Source organism: Harmonia axyridis, chromosome 3 (assembly GCF_914767665.1).
Source record: "Harmonia axyridis chromosome 3, icHarAxyr1.1, whole genome shotgun sequence".
In the NCBI taxonomy this organism is placed as follows: Eukaryota; Metazoa; Arthropoda; class Insecta; order Coleoptera; family Coccinellidae; genus Harmonia; species Harmonia axyridis.
Window position 1 is genome coordinate 49,662,851 of NC_059503.1, and position 10,444 is coordinate 49,673,294.

A 10,444-nucleotide genomic window follows, 5' to 3' on the forward strand; every position below is an offset into this window, starting at 1 on the left:
AATAACCTACAACAAAAGATATATCGGGTCTTGTAAATAAACTTAAATACAACAGAGAGCCTATGGCTTTCTTGTACAGAAAATCTGCTACATTAGTAACTTCGGGAACTTTATGATTTCCTTGAGGAACCAATGGAGTATCAACAGAATTTGAGTTTTCCCTTCGAAATTCTTTAAGCATTTCCTTCACAAATTGAGTTTGATAAAGAAACAACTTATTTTTTTTTTGATCTACTGATTTCCAAACCAAGAAACTTAGTAGGATAGCCAAATTGTTTGATATTAAAACGTGATTTGAACATATTGACATTTTCTTGAATAAGCTTTTCACTGGTACCTGTAATTAATAGATCATCAACATATACTAGAATCAAAATAATCTCACTATCTTCCTCTTTCTTATACAAACATGGTTTACGTAAATTTGGTTCAAAACCTGAATTCTTTTAGAAAATTATCGAGTGTCATAAACCAACATTTTGGTGCTATCGATATTCCATAAAGAGCTTTTCGTAACTTAAGAATTACCTTAGTTTTATCCAGATTGATTCCTTCTGGTACACTTACATATTTTGGTCTATCAATTTCACCATAAAGAAATGCTGTTTTGATGTCCAACTGTTCAATATGCCATTGTCTAGAAACTGATAATGCAAATAATAATTTAACTACTGATAGAGTTGGTGTAGGAGATGCAGTTTCCTCAGAAATATACTTTTCAGTATCTTTGCATCCTACAACAACTAAACGAGCCTTATGTACACCATTGTCTTTAACTGTAAATACCCAGATGATGATTTTAGTTGTTTATTCTCAAAACACTCTCGTAATTCTCACTCTATCTCTAAGCAAGTTCTAGAAAGGCTGAACGGAAGGGAACCCAACCCAGAAGGGAACTCAACCCAGTTCAGCTGGCTGAACGGAAGCAAGTTCAACCCAGAAGGGGGCTCAACCAAGTTCAGCTGTCTGAACGGAAGGGAGCTCGTCCCAGAAGGGGGCTCAACCCAATTCAGATGTCAGAACAGAAGACTTGACAGAAGGACTTTTGAAAGAATTTTTTTCTTTCTTCGTATGGGGCTACCTATATAACCTATCATGTCGACTCTCTAAACAGAAATCACATATATTCAATTCAATTCAATTCAATTTATTCATCAATAGGTATAAATATATACATCATACAAAAACTTCACTTGCAGAAATATACAGCCTAAGCAAGCTTGTATGCTGTCATTATCTGCTTCTACAACTGATGAACATTCTCCCCAGTTAAACAAAAAATCAATACATTTGTTGAAAGAAAAAAAAAAAAAAAACAGAAAACAAAAAATCATGCCGATAGGATGGCCTCGAATCTATCAGAATTAAGAACTACATAATTTCGGAGATGATATCTGAAAAGTTTACTTTTTACACTGGTTGTTGATTTAAGTTCTTGGGAGAGGAGATTATAAAATTTTGGGCCATAATATGACAGGCTCTCCTGCAAGTGTTTTTTATGGAACCTTGGTACAAACAGATCTCCACGCAGAATCTGTCTGGTTTGAAACTCGTGCTGAACAAAATTTTTCCTCTGTCTCATCTGATTCAATATAACTTCATAAATGTACAGTTGTTTTATACTTAATTGACCAGACTCTACATAAAGCCTCTCAGTAGCAAACCTTCTACCCACCTTAAGGATTATTTTAAGTATAGCCTTATTAACAACTTCAAGGCATCCCATGTTATACCTATTCGCCCCACCCCATATTACAATTCCATATCTAAGGACAGAAAGTACAAGAGCCTCGTAAACACGAAAACATTCTTTCGTGGAGAGAACATTCCTGATGTTGAAAAAGATGTAGAATAGTCTCTTGAGACGCTTCACAAGACAGGCTGCATGTTCACTCCATCTTAGATGTTGGTCAACGAGGACACCAAGATACTTAATTGACTCAGTTTTCTCAATCGCTGGACACTGACATCCCAACAGGTTACAATGATCCCCATGTAAACGTACAAACTGAAAGCGTGGCTGATCAGATGCTCTGAGTGAAAACGCAATAAATTTAGTTTTTTCGGTATTCAAACTCAATAGACAATGTGACAGTTGTTTATAAATAATTTTCAAACCCTTTACCGCAGTCTGATAAGCCTCGTCCCAAGTGTTTCCTTCGAAGGTTATAACAGAATCGTCAGCATAAGCTATTACATTAAGGTCTGAAGCAAGAAGTAACCAATTAATAAAAATCAAAAATAGGGTTGGGCCAAGAACAGTTCCTTGTGGTATACCAATATCAACAGGCAGTGGACGACTCAACACATTTCCAATCTTGACACTCTGAAACCGATCGCTCAAATAACTCCCGATTAACCTCAATGCAACACCCCTAACACCGGCACCCTCTAATCTACTAAGAAGCAAAGCATGATCCACCGTATCAAACGCCTTGGTCAAATCTAAAAACACGGCAAGGACTTTTCTATTATGATCGATATTATGAATGACCCTCTCAACAAGTTCCTGAATCGCATCAGTGGTTGAAATGTTTTCCCTGAAACCAAACTGTTTGTTACTCAGTATTTGTCTCTTTTCAAGAAACGATGTCAATCTTTTTTTGAGGCATTTTTCAAAAATCTTCGCAAAATTATTAATAACCGAGATTGGGCGATAATTTGTCATACGGGATCTATCGCCAGATTTGAAAACACAACTTACATATGACTGTTTCCATTCAGTTGGCACTATACCGGTCGAAAAACATAAGTTAATTATATGCACGAGGGGCTTTAGAACGAACAAATGAATATGCTTAATGAGGGATGAAGTGATTCCATCTGGTCCGGGGCTGGCACCATTCTTTAATGAGGAGATAGTGTTTACAATCTCATTCTCATCAACAGGCTCCAAGTATATGGACGAGGAATTCGATGGAACCTTCAGAAAATCAGAATCTGAATATCTGGTTATACCCCGAGCTAATCGCTTACCGATATCAATAAAAAACTCGTTGAAAATATTTGCTTTCTCTTCCAAGTTCCTGACAGTACATCCATCCTCATCAACTATTACCTGAGGAATATCTTGTTTAATCTTACATGTATTATTCATCTCATTTAAAGTTTTCCAGTATTTCTTAGTATCATTACCGGCTAGTTTAAATTGTTTCACATAATACGATTCTTTAGTCTCCCTTATCAAATTATTCAACAAATTTCTATATTCACAAAATTTTTTTTTATTTTCAGGGTTAAAATTCTTTTTAAGCCACAGCTTCATCTTATCGCGCCGTTTAATAGACGTTACAAGCCCGACGGTTATCCAGGGCTGATTTTTCTTAAATTTACCACTTTTATTATTCACGATATAGGATGAACTCTCTATATATTTTATCAAAGATTTCAAAAAGATAGTGCATGCCATCTGAGGATCTGAACCATCAAGGACCTGCCCCCAGCTTTCATTCATTAGTTGAGAGATTAGTTTATCTTCATCAATGAAGGTTCTCTTTGTCGGGTAATTAAGTACATTAGGTTTTTGATTGGAAGCTGATTTTACCGACAAAAAAACCGCCCAGTGATCAGTGATCGAAGTTTTCACTATACCAGGACATAATAACAAAGTTTTACGAGGTTTATTCCTGAGTTTTACATAAATATGATCAATCACCGAGGCAGAAGTATTAGCAACCCGAGTACCTGAATTAATCTGAGAAATAAAGCCATTTTGTCCCATACACGTTTGGTATATCAAACTATCCTTAGTGACTGGATCACCAATATTAATATTAACGTCACCCACAAAAATTTCCACATCCGCAAAACTAATGCCCATCAGATACTTATCCAATTCTTCAATGTAAAGTTTCATATTCGTAGAAGGAGGTCGGTAAGAAGCAGTCAAACCATAATTTGCTCCATTCAACTCAAAGGTTAAATGTAGCACATTAGTTTCCGAGAAATTAACAACCTGAACACACACATCTATAGTCAATTTCACATACACCAATAAGCCATCATTTTTATTGTATTTTGAACCATTATAATATACATTGAAACCAGGAATGCCATAATCTGACTCCACACACAAATCCCAACACTCAGACAAAACAATCACATCCAAATTATCAAACTCTAAGGCATTTAAGTATAACATTAAATCATCATAATTTTTTCGTATACTACGTATATTAAAATGTACCATATTCATGTGTCTATCGAATTCAATCTCCTTTCTAGCATCATCAACACTAAAATATCTGTTCTCTATGTCATCCAACTCAGATTCGAAGCAATCCATTATAAAACTACAACAGCAAAAGAATAGTATATATACAGTAAAAAAAAAAAAAAAAAAATATAAATAGATAATATGAGTAAAAACAGAACCAATGAAAATATGAAATGTTAACAAATAGATATAAAGATAAAATACACACAAACAAAAAATCGATCAAATACACACAGACAAAATACTCAGCTTTAGGTAATTCAGAATGAATACCCACAAATACGAACAGAAATAGAATATATCATATAAACACCAAACAAAAAAGAAACAGGAGAAAAACAGCAATTCAGTGTTAAAAAAATTTTTCCCCTTTATTTTCCTCCCTTTAATTTAAATTTTTTAGTGTTCTTGGTTTGAAGTCGACCTCGTCTTGGCAGGTCTAGTAGCGACTGGTTTAATTGGTCTCTGGGTCTTCTTCACTGCTCCTGTCGAAAAAGGTGTGGGTTCCCTTGATCTAACCGCGGGAGGTTCAAATTGTTCCTGGTTCAGGTTGTAATTCAACTTTTGGATTGGGGTGGTTGGTCCGATCTGTTCCTGTTGACCACTCTCCAACTGTAATAATTGAGGAACTGATAATTCAGTACCGTCGATAACAAGTTTATTCCTCTTGATGAAACAAATCTTCTTGTTCTTCTTCCCAACCAGCAGATGTCTCCTCAATATCTTCTTTTCTTCAAGTTGAGCGGCAGTGAGATCGTTCTCAATATATACACCCGATCCTTTCAAGATTTTTACTCTACGGAAAATTTCCGTTTTCTCAAGACGAGATATAAATTCAACTTTTACTGGACAATTCCTTGACTTCCCCAAGCACGAAATATTATTTATATGTGATTTCTCAACATTTACATTCAACAAAACATTTAGTTTTTCAACAACAAAATCAGTTGTGATTTGCTTAGGTTCTACGTCTAACCCAAATAATAATATGTTATTTGCTTTCGAATTTTTCTCTAATGAATCGAGTTTATTCTTTAAATGTTTGTTTTCTTGTTCTAGAGTATCAACTCTGCTTTTCAAGTTTTCAATTTGAAACAGTAATCTTTTTTCACTTGACAATATTGCGCTTTTTAATTCGTCCTTGTTTTTTTGCATCTCCTGAAGAATTCTCTCAACTGCCTCCTCATTCATATCGTGATCAGAGAAGGAGTTATCCAATTTATCAAGAGTTTTGTAGTAAGAAACAAAAACAGAACAGTAAGTTTCTCAAATTTCAACAATATCGGACGCTATAATCGGGAAAGGAATTATTGTCACACGTTGGTAGGAAAAATGGGAAAAGAAAACACACCCTTCACTCTCACGGGCCTATGTAAGAGACTTTTCAAAACAAACACAGGAAGGCCGCGGTAAAAATACAGTAAACAATTGGTCAGACAAAGGGAATCCCCGATAAATCTACCGTCTGGTTCCTATCTCGAATTTACTGATATGAACGATATGTATTATCGTTATCGATAGCCAACATATATAAGGTGTTCCAGATGTTTTCTCGTTGAATGTGAATTCAGTTTAAGAAAAGTGTCTTCAAATATCCAATTTACCACTGTATTGCAATCTTAATTAAGTTGATAAAATGCTCACGGTAATCCTTGTACTGTTAACTACTTGACTTAGCACACTCAAGAAATTCGGACGCCGAATACTCAAGTATTGTCAATTTTATTCCACTACGATTTACAAACACCTTTTCACATTCGCATTCACATGGAGAATCATATTATTATCAGTCTTTCTACATTTAATGCAGAGAACTGAAACAGAATTAAGATTATTCGTGAACATATTAGATTCTCCAATGGGATAATCAAAACATAAGGAACATGCAGTATAAACTTCATTGATCTCGGTCTCGAGATTCCTATCTGTGTCATCGAAACATTCAGAACAAATATCATTCAAACTACTACCTGTATACATACTGTTGTCAACCTCTCTGAAGTACTGGCAGTTTGCTACCTCTAAAAATGCATTCTTCACAAAATCATAGGTTCTGGTTGCCTCGGGTAAAGTGTAACTGTAAGAGTAAAACTCTGGTTGGTCAGCATCTCGAAAATGTTTTCTGGAACTTCCATTGTTGACACGTGGGATTGATCCATTTCTTCTTGATTGTGGATTGCTTTTAACGTCACAAGCTCTGTTATCATGTGAGGGTGCTCGTCACAAGCTCTGCTACTTCGGATCCGCTACACGCTCCGCTACCATGTTAGGGTTCTGATACCATGTAAGGGTGGATTGACAAATACAGGTATTTTGTACAGTTTAATCGTTGATTTAACAAACTTGGAAACACAAATCTAAAACAAAATGGAGGTTAGGTTTGCTGCTTAAGGTGTGACGCCGTTATCTATTCGTGTCTGACAGAACTGGCATCTCCACCTTCAGCGGCCATATTACATTTCTAGCTGCGCATGCGCACTAGACGGATCATATTAGTTGTCAGCAGGTTGTTTTATAGAAGTGGACTGGCGCCAAATATATTTGGCCAGCAGTTCTTACTTCAACACTTATAAGGTATCCCAAATTAAAGATCCGATATCAATAGTGCAATATAACCTTACTTAATTTCTTCCAACAAAATGCGTTACGAATTTCAATTTTGATTATGGATATCAGTCTTTTGATATCCTCTATATCTTGGCGCAATAGCTTATTTTAAGCTGGAAGCAAATTATGCCGTCTTATTTCCAATTCGATCATTCAACTGCAAAAGATTCTGATGACCAGCATTAGAGAGAAGCGATACCGTGATTTCTAGATCACGTTGTGAAACGTGAACGTTACTTTATGATATCAGTGAAATTAAAGCGTGACGTGATCACTGTTTAGGTTGCTTGTTAATAATATTTGTATAAATCACCCAAACCTGGGTTCGATTATATTTGCAACTCGAATTGGTCACTCATTCAAAGCAAAATTGTTATGAAAACATCCATTTTTCTTACATATTCAACTCTTTTCCTTATTTCAGATTTAGTTAGGAACGTAACAGAAGGATATCGACTTTTCAAATGTTTCCTCAAATTTGAAGAGGTGATTTTGAAAGATAATTTCAACTTGCATAAATTACAAGTAGCATAATTTACATCAACTTTTGTGAAGAAAGCCCAAAGATTGCTGGTCTTTCGCCTGTTATTATTCTTTCGCCTATTATTATTATCTCGCTGACGTGTTTTCGTTTATTTTTTATAATACAGAGTACCATTTATTGCTTCGGTCGACAACTTCAATATAGAAAGAATTTCTTTGGGGTTGTTTATCAAAGATAAGCATAAAATTAGAATTTTATTGCCACCACCAATTATGCAGTAATGCAGTAGTTATTAGTTTGCAGCAAGTATTTATTGTTTAACTAGTTCTACAAAAATACTTCCTACAGCATGCAAAGTTGCCTACGATGCTGGGATTGTCATAAAAATATGCAATTATGTTAGTCGAAAAAGGTTCCGAAGCAATAAAAACATCAGGCTGCCTTCATAATTTACGATTGCAACGGACGATGATATGCCCTGAAAAGATCTGTGAAATGTTCAAACTGTGATCCCGTCACGCTCTGTATTCGTTTTTCGGAACCGTGACTACCTGTGACATTCTGATCTCAGTGATTAAATCACAGTTCGTGAAATATCGCTCTTCTCTAATCAGCATTCCACCGACTGTTTCATAACATTTTGAAGAGGATAATGAGCATACAAGTTGTAAATAACATCCCATCACCAGTAAGGGTTAATGTACAACAATCTAGCTTGCGACATGTTTGGAATACCATAGACGATGAGATGGCGGTAGTTTTTGCAGACACTCGCCATTGCTAGAGTCCATCGAACTCTGTGCTAAGCTTTAATTCTTCGGGTTTGATGAAATGTCCATCAGTTGATTATTCAGGTGATGCGTCAGCAGTGTTGTGAAAGGCAGTGCTATGGTTCCTAAATGGTTTTGTCGGAGATGACCCGGGACCAACTTCTATTTTCTTTTGAAGTTTGTAGGTTCGGGTATATACCCGAACTTAAATAGGTGGAGTCAATTTAGGTGGTACGATCTCAAATAAAAAGTTTACACTGAGAAGCCAATTTTTTAGTTTACACTTATCGTCAGATTGATCGATTGAAGATGCTTCCTAAAACTAGCGGAAAAGCTGCCAAGAAAGCTGGCAAGGCCCAAAAAAACATTTCTAAAAGCGACAAGAAGAAGAAACGCAAGAGGAAGGAAAGTTACGCTATCTACATTTATAAAGTATTGAAACAAGTCCATCCGGATACGGGTATTTCAAGCAAGGCTATGAGCATCATGAACAGTTTCGTTAATGATATTTTCGAACGCATCGCCGCCGAGGCGAGTAGACTTGCTCACTACAACAAACGTTCGACAATAACCAGCAGGGAAATTCAAACAGCAGTGCGCCTTCTCTTGCCCGGTGAGTTGGCAAAACACGCCGTCAGCGAAGGAACTAAAGCAGTAACAAAATACACCAGTTCCAAATAAAGCAGGAATTGTTGTTGCATATCAAACGGTTCTTTTCAGAACCACAAATTTTTAAAACTTATAATTATAGTCTGATCTCTAATTTCACCGTTAACGACATGTAGATTTATCAATTTGAAATAATCCATACTAATATAATTCGAATATGTTCGTCAACTTCCTATACCATGTCTGATAATTTTGCACACCAATATCATATATATATATGTATATATATTCGGTTCAATGTTATTTACCTGCTTTTCAATTGTTACTATATATATATATATATATATATATATATATATATAAATATATATTTATACCGTTGCAGGGTAAGGCTTAGAGGTTGCCGGTTCCTCTCAGAACAAGGCAACACTCAATTGCTTCTGAGGAAACTTCTCACAATTCTCGTGGTCCACAAGATCATCTCCTTTTGCGCCTTCTCTATTAGATCTTCGTGAAGTCCAAGTTTGGCTGTGTTCCCAGTTAGATGCATCTCAACCAGCCCATTCGTGGTGTGAGTAGATATATATATATATTATTATCATATTACTGATGTGATATATATATATATATATATATAAACCTGTTGCAAACAGTGATTGTTAACAAAAAAAAATATATATATATATATATATATATATATATATATATATATATATATATATATATATATATATATATATATATATATATATATATATATATATATATATATATATATATATATATATATATATAGCACAAAAGGATAAGGACAGTCCCTCACAGAGAAATGCTAACCGTAGACACGTGTTTCGGGCTTAAGGCCCTCATCAGTACGGTGCAAAAGTGTTAGGATGAGCAACACCTGAAACAAACAACAAACAAACAGAGTCAACAACAGAAGCCAGCCGTCCATTTGTGGTTTCAGCAGGAAGACCCAATGGGTTTTCGGGAAACAACCAACATCACCACGTAGGAAGCTATAGCTACCTGCGTGACATCCGAGTCCCGGGATGATCACATGTGTTGAGGATAACGAGGGTTTTTGTTCATAAAACAAAGCACAAAAGGATAAGGACAGTCCCTCACAGAGAAATGCTAACCGTAGACACGTGTTTCGGGCTTTAGGCCCTCATCAGTACGGTGCAAAAGTGTTAGGATGAGCAACACCTGAAACAAACAACAAACAAACAGAGTCAACAACAGAAGCCAGCCGTCCATTTGTGGTTTCAGCAGGAAGACCCAATGGGTTTTTAGGGAAACAACCAACATCACCACGTAGGAAGCTATAGCTACCTGCGTGACATCCGAGTCCCGGGATGATCACATGTGTTGAGGATAACGAGGGTTTTTGTTCATAAAACAAAGCACAAAAGGATAAGGACAGTCCCTCACAGAGAAATGCTAACCGTAGACACGTGTTTCGGGCTTAAGGCCCTCATCAGTACGGTGCAAAAGTGTTAGGATGAGCAACACCTGAAACAAACAACAAACAAACAGAGTCAACAACAGAAGCCAGCCGTCCTTTTGTGGTTTCAGCAGGAAGACCCAATGGGTTTTCGGGAAACAACCAACATCACCACGTAGGAAGCTATAGCTACCTGCGTGACATCCGAGTCCCGGGATGATCACATGTGTTGAGGATAACGAGGGTTTTTGTTCATAAAACAAAGCACAAAAGGATAAGGACAGTCCCTCACAGAGAAATGCTAACCGTAG

General features: G+C 36.2%; 1 protein-coding gene across 1 annotated transcript; it reads left to right on the forward strand.

Moving 5' to 3' along the window:
• Window positions 1-8,386: 8,386 nt before the first annotated feature.
• Window positions 8,387-8,806, forward strand: LOC123675081 (histone H2B-like). The gene has a single exon (XM_045610326.1). The coding sequence runs from the start codon at window positions 8,387-8,389 to the stop codon at window positions 8,756-8,758; it is 372 nt and encodes a 123-aa protein (XP_045466282.1). The 3' UTR covers window positions 8,759-8,806.
• Window positions 8,807-10,444: the final 1,638 nt, after the last annotated feature.

What these genes read in the sequence shown, in the direction of transcription:
- LOC123675081 (XM_045610326.1), top strand. Translation starts at nt 8,387, where the DNA reads ATGCTTCCTAAAACTAGCGGAAAAGCTGCCAAGAAAGCTGGCAAGGCC.